This window comes from Pagrus pagrus (assembly GCF_965226575.1).
Source record: "Pagrus pagrus genome assembly, chromosome: 8".
In the NCBI taxonomy this organism is placed as follows: Eukaryota; Metazoa; Chordata; class Actinopteri; order Spariformes; family Sparidae; genus Pagrus; species Pagrus pagrus.
Genome location: NC_140192.1, coordinates 18789845 through 18808001, shown reverse-complemented (window position 1 = coordinate 18808001; position 18157 = coordinate 18789845). Strand labels below are relative to the sequence as shown.

General features: G+C 40.8%; 1 protein-coding gene across 2 annotated transcripts in view; it reads left to right on the top strand.

Annotated features, from left to right (window-relative positions):
• Positions 1 to 3613: 3613 nt before the first annotated feature.
• Positions 3614 to 18157, top strand: part of ddr2l (discoidin domain receptor family, member 2, like) — a 31314-nt gene continuing 16770 nt past the window's right edge. Inside the window, exons 1-2 of one of the 2 annotated variants that reach the window (XM_084360992.1) lie at positions 3614 to 3982; positions 17314 to 17412. In XM_084360992.1, coding sequence (XP_084217118.1) covers positions 17352 to 17412 — 61 coding nt within the window. In that variant the 5' untranslated portion in view covers positions 3614 to 3982; positions 17314 to 17351. The remainder of the gene's footprint in view (positions 3983 to 17313; positions 17413 to 18157) is intronic. The other variant, XM_084360993.1, reaches the window with a different exon arrangement.

Sequence of the window (18157 nt, the reverse complement as noted above, 5' to 3'; positions counted from 1 at the left end):
AGAAAAAGTGGGATATGTTTGCTGTTTTCATCACTCTAAATAAGATCAGGCAGATTCAGACTTTAATTTTATCATGACTCAGTGTGGTAACAGTGGCTGCTCAGAGGTCGAGAGGTTGTATCCCTGAATGAACTTCACTGTGATGTAAAGTGGGCTTTTACCATGATACAACCTTAAGCGATGACATTGCTTCCTCTTTATGACTACCACACCACCACACTCCAGGAGAGTTTATCTGAGCAAAGGTCAAAGGGTCCAAAAAAATGTTCAGTGAGTGATAACTGATGCACAAATATTATGTATCATATTATAACAAAGAGTCATAACATCAAGAATAAATTGGCATACATATGTAATATTACAGAACATGGCTACAAATCTACCCACATCCATTTTCTCTCTTTTTTTGTTTTTTTAAGCAAGAAAACCATAGCCACTAAAATTAAATTACAAGACAGCACAACTGGACACCTGTTCATATCCTGCATGAAAACAGCTCAGACCATAAGCTATAAAGCTACTTCACTCAAGATCATCTACAGAGCCTACACCAAGCATGACTGGCTGAGAGGAGAACACGTGAGATGTAGGATTTTGCCATCCCTATCATGTCAAGATATGAATATAAACAGGACTACTTAAAACAGGAGTATTGACTGCATCATACAGAGGGTAAAATTATTGTGCAAATGCAATAAATATTGTATAGCTGGCAACGCTGGTGGTAATCCTCTGAGTTCCCTCCAGCACCACCATAAGGTTGATATTTTGTCTTATTTTGTTGGATGCATTGACATTAAATGAGGTAAACACATTCATATTCCCCACAGGATGAATCGTTATAACTGTGACGATCCTCTGACTTCTCAGGTTAAAGATTCTATGACTCTTTGTGTTTTAACCAAGTCCCTGCAAAACTAATGATCCCCATCAGCCTCAGCTGTGCCTTGTGTTAGCACTCATTAGCTAACGTCAGCATGCTCAGCTAAGATGGTAAATTATCCTGCTAAAAATCAACACATTAGCATTGTCATTATGATCATGCTGGCATGCAGATTTTAGCATTTAGTCAGTAAAGCCTGACAGAAGTGCTACGTAGCATGGCTGAAGACGCTTCTTGCCAACTGGTTAAAGTATCTTCTGTGACTTCAGCTCCACAAATGGGATTTTTACATCAAGTATTTAAAAAAAAAAAAGCTCTTTAGTTGTAACTATAAGAAAAAAGGAAATAATTTAATTATAATAAAAAAAAAATCGCTAAGGGCAAAAGTCACTTATCATCTTAACCATTACAATTACTATACTTCATATGATATAGTGAGTGTGTAATCTGTATCCTGAATCTGTGGTAGAGGGAAACAACCGAACTGATTATGACAGTTATTTTCCAACAACTTTACACTCATGACGTTGCTGTGTTATTGAAACAGTGTGTGTGTGTGTGAGTGTATGTGCGTGTGTATGTGGTTCCCCTCTAACTGCCTTTGTTTAGTGTACACAGTACAGAGGGCTCTTGCGTCATCAAGCGCACACATGCACAGTAGGGGGACCCTTTCAACGTGTATGAATGAGAGGAACTGCAGAGAGGAAGTGATGTCATGCGTCAATGATGAAACTTTGGTTTGAAGAAGAAGACTGAAAAAAAGAGAAATAGCTCTCTCTGCTGGCTGATTTGATCTGTTGATAGAAAAAAAGAGAGCAGAGAGGACAGATAATATAAAAATCCAACAGCCGTGTTTTTATCATTTATCATTTTGTTTAGGAAGGAAAAAGAAGATTCAATAAGAGGAAACAAATAAGAAAGAAAGCTTTACAATGCGATGTGATCTCTCCTCGGATGAAGGAAGTGATTAAAGAGATGATAGAAAAGAAAGTAAAGCACTCAGCAGTGGAAAGTAACTAAGTAAATGTGCTACTTAAGTACAATTTCCATTTCCATTTTACTTTATACATTTACTGCACTACATTTCAAAGGCAAATATTGTACTTAATTACACTTATTTGACTTAACTGATTAAATATTTACAAGATGTGCTTACAAATTGGATTAATGGGGATTTAACCAATGTTTCCCAAACATTCTGGCATATGACCTCTGACAAAACAGCAACTGGGACCGAGTTGATATCACCAAACTCCATATGATAGCAATGTCAACTGGGTGAGTTACCAACAGGTACAAAAACGATCAAAAGAAGTATGAGAGAGTCAGGTAACATTAAAGAAAACATCTGTGTGGATGGACTATAGACTACACTAATATATAAAGGTATGACACTCACAGGGTCCATTCTGTATATTCAATACCTTTATTCATACTTCAAGCACACTTAATAACACTCATACTTTTACTTGAGTAAACATTTTAATGAAGGAGTTTTGCTTGATAAGAAGAATATTTTCAAATTGATGTATTACTACTTTGACTTCTACAGTAAAGCATCTAAATTGTTGTTCCACCTCTGAAAACTCTTCACCTCCATCACGCTACTTAGCCGCTGATAGAAGTCACAGTTTGAGTTTCTCCAGCTCTGAAAAGTTTTGTGATGCAGCTCTGCTGCCCCCTGCTGTACAAAACATGTACACACTGCAGCCTCACTGGATTTAAATTCCTTTTAATATTTTAATATTTACAATATTAATGAGGTAATATTCATAACAAACTCAGAAATATTTATTTTGTCCATAACTGAATAAACATGCTGTTCTCAAAGGAAAATAAGGTCCCAGAACACTGTTTGAAGCTAGAAAGGTGGCAGGGTCCGCCACATATAAACAAAGTAAAACAGCACGACTACGTTGTCCTTTAGGTCAGTTTGTTTATTCAGTCATGAAAACGAAGACAGTTTGTTTATAGGTTGTTTAGGTATAAATACATCAGTCTATGGAGATCGTTCTCTTCTGATTAAAAAATTGCCATCCCTTTATAATGCACCCTGAAATGTACAAATTAGGAGTCTCTCATTTTATTTTGTTGATTGCTGAGCTAAAAGCAGCGGTGCACACCCCAGTCTGGTGCACGAGCTCCAGCGTGCATCCAGGGGTGCGAATAACGTCTTAGCAAATCAATCTGGGATGTCAGGGCTTCTGGAGACTTGCATTACACCACACTATAGTTGCATGGAGCCGTTTTATGTTTTCTTTTTCTGTTGTTTATTTCACTTTAAAACAAGTCCCCATCTACTTCAGTTGTTTGGGAGAACGCTGCAAAGCTGTTTTGCTGTGAAGCTCCAGAAATGTTTTGTGGAGTACGACACTTCACCTGACTTTCCATAGTAGTTAACGGCTGAGCTTTCATTTTTTGGGTGAAGTGATCCTTTAATGTCTCTGCTGGGTATCTTAATCTATAACAATAGCCTACTTCAAAATGTATTTAGGCTATTGATTGAGGGCTATGAATACTCTGAATCTGAATATTTGCAGTAGAAGTATAAAGTAGCATAAACTATAAATACTCAAGTAAAGTAGGCCTACAATTCCCAGATATTATGGGGATGAAAGAGGTGGACACTTGGTGAAAAAGTGCCCTCTGTAGGTCCCTTCGTAGGGCTCTACTGCGGATTTCCTTCAAGTTCTCAGATGTCAGACACTCAGGGGGCACAAGTTGCCTTCCTCCTCCTCCTCCTCCTTCCTCCTCCTCCTCTTCGGAAACGGGATGTGATGTAAATACACAGCAACTTCTCTTCTTTTTTTTGTTCCCCTCTCTCTGGAGTGTGCAGATCTGCTTCCAACACATTGTTGAAGGAAAGCTAGAAGAAGGAGAAGAAGAAGGAGGCATAAAAGAGGAGAAACACGGCGGACAGTAAGCCAGGAGAGAGATCGAGTCACCGTTAGTTTTCTCCACCATGATCGTGTGAGCTCCTCCGTCTGTCTCCGACGAAAAAACTCACGACCTGCCGGAGTGGACTCCGACAAAAAACGGATCAAACCGGAGAGAAGCTCGCTGCTGCTGCTGCTGCTGCTGGAGGGGAACCGCGGACAGGTAACCAGCTGACGGTTTGTGTCCCTGTGTTATATAAGTGTCAGTGAGTGAAACAGGAAAGTGAGTTCAGACTGTCTGGAAACTTTGAGTGCATGACAACAGAGCTGAGATGAGTGCTGCTGCTGCTGCTGCTGCACACTGAGGCCTACAGAAGATATGATATCTGAGATCTTTGTTATCTGCAGGAGAAACCATCCAGTAACAGGACACAGATTACGGGAATCACACTATCAACTCTAAAAATATCTATCACACACACACACACACACACACACAGAGAGAGAGAGAGAGAGAGAGCGAGAGAGAGAGAGTTTAAATCATCAAAAGAAACTGCAGAAAAACATAAAATGCAACATCAGATTTGGAGAAATCCGCCATGCTGAAATTATACGTAGGAATATTATGGGATGAACACTTTAAAAGACAGATGATGAAAGAATATTGTCGTTGAAATGTAATGATGCCATAAATTACAATCCAGCTGTCATAAACTCACAATGGAGAACCACCGATGCACTGTGAGTTACTGTAAGAATATCTGTATTATATTAACAGGCCTGTAAGTGTTAATATAATACAACACTAACAGTTGTGATACAGTGGCTGTAAAGTCACTTCAAAGTGCCACAGAAATGAATAAACTCTACTTAATAATAATAATAATATAAAATATAATGCAGATCGTCACAGACTCACTAGAGTCACAACAGGAACACTGTAAAATATAAATATATTACATTATACTGTTATATGTGATGTAGACACACTGAAGTGTCATGGAGTAAATGTTAAACATGTGTAGAGCTGCAGCAATTAGACTTAAAATTGTAATAATGGTTGGTTGTTTAGGTCCATTAAGCAAAAATGTCAAATGTGTGAGAGTTTGATGCCTTTGTCTCACCTTTAATTATAATAAATAAAATATTTTTAGGGTTTAGGACAGTTGATCTGACAGCTCGACACATTAGATGACGTTGATGATGGTAGTAGGGCTGTCACGATATCATTTTTTAACGACATGATTGTAGTAGGCAAGCGAATTCACTATATTGATATTATCAAGATATCTATATAAGTTAAAAAAATGCTTATCAAATCCATCTTTAACTATGTTTACTGTGTGTTTTGTCTCTTTTTTCGTCAAATAACTTGAGAATACGAGCCTACGGAGGTGGAGAAAGAGTTTGTAACCATAAAAAAACTGTGAAACTGTGAAAAGTGTGCAAAAACACCAATAACACTGTGACTTACAACAATTACTAGTGAAAAGGCGACCAGATGAACTCATCAACAGCAAGGTTAATCGATAATGACAACAATCTTTAATTGCAGCCCTATAACACATATAGATAGATAGATACAAGAAACTAAATCAGTTAAAAGCCACATTATCATAAACTGTAGACAAAACTAAAAATAGGAGCACACTCTCTACTCTGACTCTAATATGTATCATTGTGCCTCGTTACACTGTGAACATTAAAAGTGCAAATTAAGGTGATAAAGTTATGTGGTGTGCTTTAAGGTGAAGGAAGGAAGGTGATGGTTGTAAAACCGGCCATGTACCGAATAGTGTTGTCAAAAATATCCTTATAAAGATACGTGTCAGTGTGTGAGTTTGTTGCTGACCTGTTGACCTCCTCTGAGGCGTATTAGGGATCGTGTTTGTGTTATTTTCATGCTCTGAGCTCAGTCAGCTCAGTTTACAAGGACAAACTGACGACTGACAGCAGAGTTCCAACCCTTTAAACACCGTCACTTCTCCTGAGTAAATCCTTCTCTCCCAGCCTCATCTCTCTTCACGTACTGACCTCAGTCCATAAAGGCCTTCGCACCAATTAAAAGTAGTGTTGAGTCTCAAATATCAACACCCACCATCCCAAAGTGTCGATATTAAGACTCAGGCGTGAGACTCAGCAGTCAGCTATCTTTCTCCAAAATTGCTGATTGAATATCATTTTAAGAAAACATATTTCTATCCCTGACATCTAAATATGGGATGGCGAGTTTTGTGGATGACAAAGAGTCACAGAAGTGAAAATGTAAATTGGTGAAGATTTACAGCAGAAAATGACTCCAGTCAATAAATTCCCCTCAGTTTCAACACTTTTATTAAACAGTCTTCATCAGCTGATGGACTGTCGTCATGGAGATGGATGTGTTGACCTGCAAGCTCAGTAGCTGTTACGAGTCTGTCGATAGCAGACTTCTCGTCCATGCTGGTTTAGACGTTAAGCATTGAAAAACTGATGGACAACGTCTCTGATTATTGATTAATCATCAATGTTTGTTTTTTTCTTAATCCCAAACATTCTCTGGTTGTCGCTTCTCCAATGTGAGGATTTTCATCAAACTCAATATTATTAGTTCTTGAGACATTTGCAGATTTAATTTTGCACTCTGGGAACTTGTCACGAGCACCTCTCTGGCACTGAGTAGATTAAATAGTTTATTGGGAAAGTAATCGAGAAAAAGTGCGTTCTGACTGCCAGTAATCTAAGTCATTGACGACTGATCGCTCCAACCCCCTGCAGGTATATTTAGCAGCTTTGTGTTCGTGATATGACGCAGTGCAAAGCTGATTTATTGTCTCTTGAACAGGCAGTGAGAGCAGCCTGAAGCTACAAAGAGTCTCCAAGTGATTTCACCACAGCAGCAGTTCAGTGTTTGGCTCAGACTGTGAGAGCTCACAGCTCTGTTCACTCACAAATCAAGCCAGTAACAAAGCAATGGAAGATATATCGTTTCATCCTGCTGCCACTCAGTCAGACAGGAATCACTCAGACAGCTGAAGTTTAGCAGTTTTGTCTTTTCTTCACTCTGTCTGTAGGTCGTTTGGGTGTCAGGGTGTACCCACAGCGTATGAGCAGTGCGGTGTATGATCTGTAGAAGTGTAGGATTGTATTTGTATAGTCCTGTGACTGAGAGAAGAACAGCCAGCATGTAACCAGGTCCAGTACTCTCCTGCTGCTGCTGTCAGGTTTATATTTCTTCCCAAACTCACATGATGTCTGTTGTTCTGTTTGAGACAAAAAGACACAGTTTCACCTCAGTCTGCGTTTGTCTTTGACCATCAAACCTCCACTGAGGTGAACCACAGCAGGTTTTTCCTTGTTCATGTTTCTTGAGGGTGAAAAAAGCCTCTGAAGAGAGCTCTTTCTCTGAATCGTACAAAGTAACTTGTAATTTAAAACACAGGCCTGCTGCACCTCAGTGCTTTCAAACATTACCAGCACTGACAGAACTTTTAGAGGAGACCTGTTCAGCTTTTTCATTGTGTTCCTTTCCTTCAGTGTGTTCAATAGGTTCTTGTCTTGAAAGTTAAAAAGGTCAAAGTCCACACCAACAGAAGCTCCTCTCTCCCACAGAAACACTGCTCCTGAAACGCCTCGTCAGTAGCCCGGCCTTTAACTCTGTGACTTTGTGACATCATAATATTCAATAGTCTAAGAGCTATCACCTTAAGATTGATAATCATTTTTATTCCACATTTGTCAGAGAAAAAGGCTTCACAGAAATCACAAACTTAGGTGTCATTAAAAGTCTCATTAAAACTAATCTCTGTCAAAGCAGAAGAGGAATAACATGGGGCTTGAAGGCAATAACCAGTTAAACTGATTTCAACATGGGCTGCGTGTAAACCTTTGCATGCTGTCGTACTGGATGTGTTGGTCGTGCTGTGCCCTCAGTGAACTCTGAGACAGGCTTTGAACACTGAAAGTTAACAAGATGACGTCCCAGCTGTCTTTGGGAATCTCAGCACCAGTGAGCGCTCTGTCTTTCCAATAAAAGATAATTCATTCCATCCCGATATCTATTCAGCATCAGATCCAGATATCTTCTCAAATCTCTCCAGCTCAACCTGGACTCAATAAAGTGATCTGTCTGTGAGTTTTTCACCAAAGATTAATCTGTTTGGGAGGATGGTATCTTGCATGTTAGCAGCAGCAGCTGCAGGAAAACATGAAAACACAACCTCCTTCGAGTTTAGTCCTTCAGACCTTTAGATAAACGTTTCCAAAGACATTTAACCTCAGGTCATTAAGTCATCACATAAAGTCTTCGACCCTCTAATCAGACTCCGATCTGAGCTGCGATGCTCTCATGAGGCCTTTTTTTTATACAAGCACCACTTGAGCCACACTGTGAAACACAAACACTTACAGGAAACAGTCAAAATGGCTTCTGGAGAAGTGTGTGCAGATAGTAGCTGTGGTTCGAGTGGAAGCAGCAGATTACAGATGAGTGTAAATGAGTGAGTGTGTGTCGAGTTTCCATCTGCCGAGCCGAGGCCAGCGGCTCATTAAGCCATTAAAAAACCACACAAACGATCTGTGCGAGGCACATGAAACTGAGAAGAACAACACTGAATATGGCTGCCGATGAGGGCAGGCGATGCAGATGGATATGATCTGATTTTATTAGGAAGAACTTTATTGAATCATTTCTAATTATGAGTAGTTAAAATGTTCAAGAGAGAACCGAGATAACTTCCTTGCTACATTAACTGCAGGGTCGATCAGCTCTGAGATTTCAAGGTCTTATTTTATGCTCCTTTTCAGCTTCATACTTTTATTTTGGGTGTCTACTAGAAAATATTCACATGCTTTAATGTTTCAAAAAACACATTATTTTTCCCGTACTGTCCTTTGCTGCAGCACCTCTATTCAATGCTCCATTTTAGGTCCTGTCTCTTTAAGGCCCCCCCTCCTGAAAAGCCCCGTCTGCTCTGATTGGTCAGCTCTCACAGGCCTGAGCAGACAACACCAACTATGTTTCCTGTGCTGAGGGTGGTGACTGTATAGTTGTGACATCACAACCTCACAGAAGTCCCGCGGGCTCTTTTAAAGGCACATTTTTATGAGTGTTTCTCTGTGAATTTGAATCTGAGTATTTATTTAGCACCTAGACCTGCCAAATAATCAGAAAAAGACAAGGAAACCTCACTTTCGGTAAAATGGGACCTTTAACATATCGTCATATCCTGTTACACTCAGGCAGCGGAAATGTTCAGGCTGCTGTAAACAGTCATACAGGAAGAGTCATGCCCAAGTCGAATGATGTCTGTTGTTTTGCCCTGAGTTGGACGTCCTAGCATCAGCTGATCCCGATGGGGTACCGTGACTCACGCTGGACAAATCGAAAACGGTGCAGGAAATGTTTCCACATGTTGACAAACCTCCTCTCTTGCATTCGATTGTTTTTCAGGCAGTGATTAAGTTACGCAATCAGGACTATTGTCTCACCGAAGCTTAGCTGCTTTTATGTTGTAAACATTAAACAGACATCACTGTCATTAATCTACAAGCGGAATCAGAAAGCACATTTGTCAGTTTGCTGTGTGGATTTGGCTCCTTGGTTGGCAAGAGGGTTCACTGAGTTGTCTGTTACATGGCACGACTCACATTAAATGTGGTTTATTTTAAATGCAATTTGTTAAAAAAATCAAGCCAGTTTCATCATGTCGCAAGTAGATATGCAATGTCCAATGGGAAGAGTGAAAGAGCCAGATTGTAGTCAGTAGTTCATGGATGGATGGATTCTGAAAACCCAACCCAATCAGGGATCTGGTCTTGCCATCCTTCTGGACTGTCATGTTAGAAGTGGACAGAACTCATCAATCTGAAGCTTTCCATGTTGTTCAGCGTGTAAACAAATGTTAGTTCATGGCCGTGCAGCTTCAGTTTGAGTCTGCACAGTGATTTGTGAGTCCTTATGGAGAATCCAGAGACAGATCAGTTCCTCTGCTCCCTCCACCCACCGCTGACAGACTTATGATACTCTGCATACCTGTGCGTGAGAGACATTCATGTCCTCGGGGCTCGTATTCCGAGTCGAGCAGCACAGTCTTGAGTGACGCGTTCAACGTCAGAGTCGTTACTGGAAAGACAAAACAAGGTTTTAAAAATCAAAAACATTCGACAGTTTTCACTACAAGAGTGTTTGATCCACTGACAGGTTCACTGGAGGTGTCAGAAGTTCAAAGAAACACTCAAAATTCAGGTCAAATTCTTCAGTGACACAGATTCTACTCCTCTGTAAATCTTAGAATCGGGCTTTCCAAGTGTGTTTGATGGCGTTCACCTCGGCTGCAGCAGTGTCAGTTTGCAGCTTTGCATGTTAAATCAAGCGCTCCTCACATTCTTCAGACAGCAGCAGCTCTTTTTAAACCATCTGCCGCTCTGCTCCAGTTCAGACCTTGTAACCATCACCTGCTCTCAGGTTACATTTACATTTTGCTGATGCGCACGTGTACTTTTACGCAGCGTGCTGCAGGAGCGGAAGCTGAAACGGTCTGAAGCACTCAGCTGACAGAAAGGGAAACCAGGCAGGATATTTAAAAGGATAGTTGTACATGTAGAATGAGTGTATGCCACTGTGTATGTAATGGACTGGACATCGTGTCGTGCCTGGTTTTGTTGTCGATGGCAGCTGAGAGTCAGGGTCTTATGCTGCACAGATGGGTGTTTTTTCATCACATTCAATGGCTTTCAATGACTCTGAAGTGTTGGGAGGAGACTTAAAATATATTCACATGAAAGGTGCTATTTGTAAGAAAAGTTGATTTTTGAGTCTCGTTCCCAACTCGTCAAAACTGACGCTTTGGGATTGTAGGACGGGCTGTCAGTTTTTGCATGCTGGGAATGAAACAAAATATGCTAAATATTATAATTTTATTACTACAGTTTCTGTTGTTTCCTGTTGATTGCCAGCTGGGAGTCTTTACTGTCTCACAGTGTGTCATTACAGGCATCTGGACCCAGCTGAGCTCTGTGTGTGTGTGTGTGTGTGTGTGTGTGTGTGTGTGTGTGTGTAGAGGGGTGGATGAGGCCTCTCCTCAGCTCTTAGGGTGTTTTTCATTGTTTATTGTGTTGCGTAATCAGACAGACAGAGCTGCAGCTACAGAAAGTCTTTCTTCAGACTGAAAACAGCTCTAACTAGAAGTATAAGTAGAGCGCATACCTCCTCCGACACCCCTTCAATTCAGTCAAAGCAAAGCATATTTAAATCAGCTATTTCCGATTTTTTTATGTTGGATCGATGCATAATTTCCTGAGAAATGTATGAAAATATCAAAAAAACACATGCAATGATCATCAACATCTCACAATCTTGAAAAAAAATGAGGAAAAAATCCTTGATCAGTCATTTTATCCAAAGCCGCACCAGAGGGTAATTGGATCCATTTTGGGCGGAGACCCATCCTCCATCCAAGTTTTGTGGAAATCCGTTCAGTAGTACCCTATATACTGGATATATATTGTGTAGGTGGGCCTTTTTGTAGGTGGCTAAAATACGTCTTGCTGTCGGTTCAGTTCAGCGATACAATACTCTGCACCCTGCTGGTGCTACGCGCTGCTTCTCTACTGTAGTCAATAGACTGACTAAGCACCCGAACTGTCATTTTAACAGTTACAGCGGCATTGTGTCCAGAACTGGGGAGCCTGAAAGTCCCAAACCTGGCACCGCAAGTTTAATTTCATGACTATTTTCAGTTGGTCTAGACCATACTCTGATTAATTAAATCACAGATACCCAACATATCCCCCATTCAAGCACTTGGAGGCACTGGAGGCTGGAGGAGCATCCGAGACGTTGGCATCCCAGTTTTCCCTAGACGGCTCTTCTCTGACTGCCGTTGTCTGTTCCTCTTTCGCAACGCACAGCATCGAAAAAAAACGTGTCCAGAGAGCTTTGTTATCACATCTTTGCATTTTTAAATAAATCTCTGGGCCTGTGTAAGTCTAACAGCGTAACAATATTAAGATTTCTTTTTTTTTTTTTATTTGCTGCTTACTCATATTTCTTATGATTTTGGATGGTAAGCCAGCTTTTACACTTTTGTGACACCAGATAACTGTATGATCTGCCTAAACACTGCACAGCTTTGTATAATCTTTGGAAAGTTAAAGGTCCATATCATTTAAACTCGTAAACCATAGATCCGCAGCGTTCATGTTGTTATCTACCTGGAATGTGCGCTTGATGTATTTTTATTGGCCGATACCTGCCGGATTTCACCTAATTTTTCCAAAATCCAGCCTGACACATTTTTATCTTTGTAAAAACTGGATTATGATAGAATTTGAAATGATATGCAGTAAAAAAAAAAAAAAAAGACGTATATTTGTACTCTATAGTCTATTGTGTCCTCTGCTGTTCTGTTTTGTTCTCAGTGAACTCGGTCTCATTCACCCCTCAACCAGAGCAAGGGGAGAGAGAGAGAGAGAGAGAGAGAGAGAGAGAGAGAGAGAGAGAGGAAGAGAGAGAGACATGCAGATTCCTGTGTGTAACAGTAAGAGAGAGAGAGAGAGAGAGAGGAAGAGAGAGAGACATGCAGATTCCTGTGTGTAACAGTAAGAGAGAGAGAGAGAGAGAGACTTGGAGAAAGGCATGTGGATTCCTGTGTGTTTGTGTGAGCGAGAGACATAGACACACAGAGAGTGAGAGAGCAAGAGAGAGAGAGCGAGATAGAGAGAGAGAGCTCTGGGTTGCGTTGAATGTTAGGAATGTTGAGGCTTTTGGCCCCAGTTTGTTCTGACTGCGGGAGGAGGAGATAAAGAAGGAGGGAGGAGGGACAGAATGAGAGGAAAAGGAGGACAGAGGGGAGGAGATGAGGAGGGAGGAAGGGAGAAGGAGATAAAGAAGGAGAAGACAAAGGCGAGGAAAAACCAAGGCAGCGAAAATTCTGCAATAATCAGGAGTTCATACTTCCTTTTGCTCGTGTCTTGTTCATTTCAACTTCAGCTGTTTTATAATCGTGTCCAGAGCTGACGCTGGTTCACAGAACCAAGGTTACACTTCATTTCACAGTTCGTCTGATTTTTAATGGCTACATGCGACAGATGCTGTGTTGTTCAGCACTGTAATGGCAGCGTTCAGCGTATCTACGTACGTAAAACAGAAGAAAATGGAGCTTTGGGTCGTGTTGATGCCTGTGACGTACCTGATTGATTATAAAGTATACACTGCATAGGGACTGACCATGTATACATTCAAAGCTGTGCAAAAATGCAGGATACACATAGGATAGACATATAGTAATACAGCAAAGTACAGTGGAAAGCATGTATATTACAACCCTTAGAGAGGAGCTCAAAGTGTCACATATTTTGTCATTGAGGTATTATTAAGTAATGCCCCGAAACTGTGTTTTCATGTCTTTTTAAGGGAAAAAAATACTCCAATAGGAAACAGTTTGTAATGAAGTTGAATAGTTTTTTGTGTTTCTTCGTGTTGTTCCTGTGCTCTTAAACCGGAACGGTTAAAATGTCTCTCTGGATTTTCTTTCTCTATCTTTCTGTCTCTCTCATTCTTTCTCTCTTGATTGCTTTTACTGTGTTCGTCTCCCTCTCCATGTTTTTTTCCCTCTGTCTCTCTCTTGCCGGTCATGTGATTTTGCTGTAGAGATGAGCAACAGTGCAGGAATCTGAGCTGCAGCCAACACATTACATAAAGCTCTCTCTCTCTCTCTCTCTCTCTCTCTCTCTCTCTCTCTCTCTGTCTCCCAGTCTTTGCCAGAGAATAAAAAAGTGAACCGCTGCGTTCTGGTGCAGCTCGCCTGAACTGAATGAATTCACTTCCTGAAGAGATCTACGTCAGAAAAGAAAGATTGTTTCAAACTGAATTGTTTTATTCAGAACTGGCAGGTTTTCACTGAGTCTGTGCTCAGCCTGCTCCCAGCTGCGAGGATCCCTGTGGAACAGACTCTATGGGAACAATGTGAATAATGTGTTGTAATCAGAGAGCTGCTGCAGCTTGTTTTCTCTGCTTCTGTACCGTTCTGTCACAGTGAAGAGTCCGATCAGATTGATTTGTTCCCAAATGGAGGTTAGGCTACTGTGACTCAGCGATCTGTTCAAAGTCAAGCAGGACACAAACTAATCTCACTCCAGAAAATGATTTCAGCGCTGTGCTCGACTGCTGCTGATGTTTGTGCACCTCTGCTTGGGGTCTGAGCTTAATCTTTCATATGTTGATCATATTACAAGATGATCAGGCTCCCTGACGGACGTGGAGTGAAAGGAATTAAAATCATTATTGAGCACGTCAGCATTGTGCGTCACTGACATGTCAGAGTTTCTTTGCCAAGCCCGGAGCACCCTTGAGCTGTAAACAAGGAGAAGAGAAAGATGAACGATGTTTTGGTGCTGTCAGGTGGAACAGTGAAGTCCCTCGCCGGGATCCATTGTGTAGTCTGCTACTAGTTTCTTGCCAGTGTCACTGAAAGAGTTTATGACACATAGCTGAAAAAAAGACAAAATTGTCAAAAGACGAAATATTGTGTTGTCTGATCCCGGTGGTAGTCTTTCCCCGGGGGGAAGTAGGTATATTTCTCACTGTACCTAAATACAACTTTGAGGTATTAAGGAGCATTTCATGGTACTTTATTTTTCTACTCGACTACATTTATTTGGTAGCTTTAGTCACCAGTTACTTTAAAGGAAGTTCCCCCAAAAATGAAGTCAGTCATCATTTTCTCACATCCATACCCATGGGAAGTCAAGGAAAGTTTTGTAGTCCACAGAAACGTGTCTGGAGCTTCAAAGCAAAACAGTGTTGCAGCATTCTCCTAAACAACTGAAGCAGATGGAGACTTAATGAAAATAAAATGGCTCCATACAGCTCGTCCAGCATAATCCAAGTCTCAGGAAGTCCTTAAAATCCGAACTGAATTGAAAAGACATTTTTTTACACCCCATAAGTGGTCAATCTCTTGCACATGCTTCAGACTTTTCAAATCAATCTGTTACTGTTTTACTTTGTTTATGATTGGCGGACCCTGCCACCTTTCTAGCTTTAAACAGTGTTCTTGGGACCTTATTTTCCTCTGTGAACAACTTGATTATTCAGTTACAGAAAAAATAAATATTTGAAGTTTGAATTTCCTCTCCAAAACTACACAGTGCATTTTACAAACGCGAACTTGATTTCAGGTGAGATCCTCCGCCAGCTGTTAGACTTCGCCCTCCCCACAGTGATGTACAGGTGTACAGGACCTGGTGACATCGCTGTTGGGTGTGGTCACACGTGCACCAGCGCACATTTATGGCTGCAGTGAATGCAGCGCTACTCTGCTTTTCAGCTGGTGTCGAGTCACTCTTTCAGCTCTGTACGTCTCACTCTGCTTAACCCTTCCGTTTATTGTTCTCCCGGCCACCTCTCCTCCCTCTCCTTCCTCTCCCTCCTTGACGTTATCTCCCTCCTCCTCCTCTCTTTGTGTTTGCTCTCTTACGTTCCTCAGTGTCCGTCCTCAGCCTCACCCTGCTGTCCCTCTGCAGTCTGCGTCAGGGTCTTCTCTTCTGTTTCTCCTTCTCCCATGTTCTCCTTCTCTCTCTTTCCCTCCCGACCAGCTGTTTCCTCCAGTGGGCCGATGTCCGTCATTTTGAAACTGACACTCGACAGCAGACGAACTCTGGAGAGAATGAAACTATGCAAAAGAGGACAGCCTTTTGAATACAAAGTTTATATCTGTTAAATACTTTGATTGAGAGAAGTGACTTCTCTATTGTGTGTGTGCGTGTGTGGTTGTGTGTGCGCGCGCATGTTTTTCAGTGTTGCGTAACATCCTCGAGTGGGCTGCTGAGTGTGTCCAGTATTTATAAACTGCTTCGCTCCAACAGCAACATTGTGAAATCACACACACACACACACACACACACACACACACACACAGACACACATTCAGTCCTATTGTAAATGAAGTTTGGAGTCATTCAGACTAATCCTTGTTCATCCATCCCGCTGTACTTGTGTCAAACAGTGACAGTTATACAGAAACACGAACAAATGTTGGAATTCTTGAGGATTGTGTACAGTGGGGTGTGCAGTTATCTCTGTCTGTGTAGGTCGGGCTTGTTATGAGATGATCAGTTACAGCTGTTGATTATTAAGTCTTCCATCTTTGCTCACCACATCTTTCTCAGAGGTGTACAGACTACAGGTTAGATTCAGATTCAGACAACTATATTAATCCCTCCAGGGGCAATTTATTTGAACAGCTTGCCCTGCACACATACTAAAACCTACAGTCACAAAAATAGATGAGTAATAAATACAGTAAGAATAAAATGCAGTAAAATAAAGGAAAAAATGAACATACCAACATGAACATGTCCAGAAGAAGCTTAAATACTTGTCGCTTTTTGGAGAATATAGGAATTCCTCTTTGTCAATATCCATAGTTGTTTCCCATTCTCCCGAACGTGACATGAGATGCAGTTACCTGAACGGTGGTGCAGTGTAGCACTGTCGCCTCACAGCAAGAAGCTCCTGGGTTCAAGGTCTTTCTGTATGGAGTTTGTGTGTTAAACGTCTGTGCTGGCGTGGGTTACCCCCACCATCAAAACATGTTCATTAGGTTGATTGTCTGGCTAAGATCTGGAGTTGCCACATGATATGTGACATAAATAATGATTCTTCTTATTTGTGGGTTATGATTCTTGACTGTTCACTCTCATTTGAGTAAAAGTTTCTACTTGATCAATTCACCTGTGTTTTTTATCAGTTATGAGGCTGTTGTGCGCTCATAGTTGCTGCCATGGCTGTGTTACTGTTCTGTAATGAGCTCTCATATTTGACACCTGCACAGTTTCAGTTTCATGTATTTTGTGACATTTTTCACAAGGTGCACCTGAAGTCTACATGTGTATATAATCTATAAAAGAAAGTGCAATAAATCCATATTTGAAGCTGATAGAGACATTAGAGAGGGACAAAACAAAACTCGGTTACACAAAAATTCCAGAAGATGCAACTGATCATAAGCTGATGACGACGAAGGTCAGTGATCATTCAGTATATATTAAGCAAAATGACTTGTGCCTGATCGCTGTTAGAGATCAATTATAAACTATAGGCAACCTTAAAGATGTGTCACCAAGTAATCAGTATGAACCATTAAAGTGACTGAAACAAACTGTGAAAATCTGATAATGACTTGAACGCAGCTTGTTTTCCTTTGTTAAGTGGCCGTGACGTAATTCAGTCTAAAGTGTCTGATGTTTATTATTCAGCTTGATTGTTTTTGTACATTTCTGTCAGCATATTTAATTATTTTCTCTCCATGGAATCATATTTTGTGTTCTAACATCTAAATTAATGAAACTTCATACTTCATACATTATGAGACAACATCCTCCCATCTGCTCTGTCTGGATCACGATCACAGAGAGTGAATCACTTTCTCAACAGCTTTGTTGGTAGTTGCTGTTACTATGTTCAGAGCTGGTACAACAACAATCAACAGCCACAAACAAGCTCATAAATTATAATTCACTCAACTGTCCTCACATCCTCTCTTTTATCTCTCTCTATCCTCTCTCTCTCAGAGATGTAGCGTGTGTGTTGGTGTGATCGCTGGACCATCATGCACCTCTTCCTGCTGCTGATCCTTCAAGCCACAGCAGCCGTTGGACAGATCGACCCTGGTACGGACACACACACCAACCCTATCACCAGAATAAATGTTGGAAATGTACAGTACGTTTCTGCAAACCATGGATATGTTGCAACTTTACATTTCAGGATCCATTATCTTTAAATTTTGTGTTGTGACGCCGTCCTTATGCTCTGGTTAGGTCTTGATATAAAAAACACTTGGTTAGGGTTCTGAAAAGATTGTGTTTTAGCTTAAAGTAGCTTTCACCAAAAACACAGCTGGAAATTTTCCCAGGGTTCCTTATCGGGGCCAATATTCAGCATTTTCCGATTATCAGGATCAGTGATTTTTTTGACAGGTTGCCGATAAAATAAACTAATTTGATACTTTGGCTCTGATGAAACATCCTCTCACACAATGTCCTGCCTACAACAACATCTGATTTTTAACACGTCACAATTAATAGTCTATAAACACTGAATAATCTGAATCTACAAAGTAAGTAGTCTCTAAATGTATCAAATAAATGTAGTTGAGAGGAAGGATAAAGTAGCTGGAAAAGGAAATACTCAAGGAAAGTACCTCAAAATTGTATTTCAGAACAGTACTTGAGTAAATTGTACTTTCAGTATCAGCCCTATCGGTCGACCCCTTCTGTCCTCACCACATTTTACCCTGGCAACTGGGCTGCACACACCTATTTGTAATGCTGTACTTGTAAAGACCTGCGTTGACGTAATACATTATCTGGCCCCGAGCCCTTAGCTGTGTGTAACCTTATAAATAAACGCTGA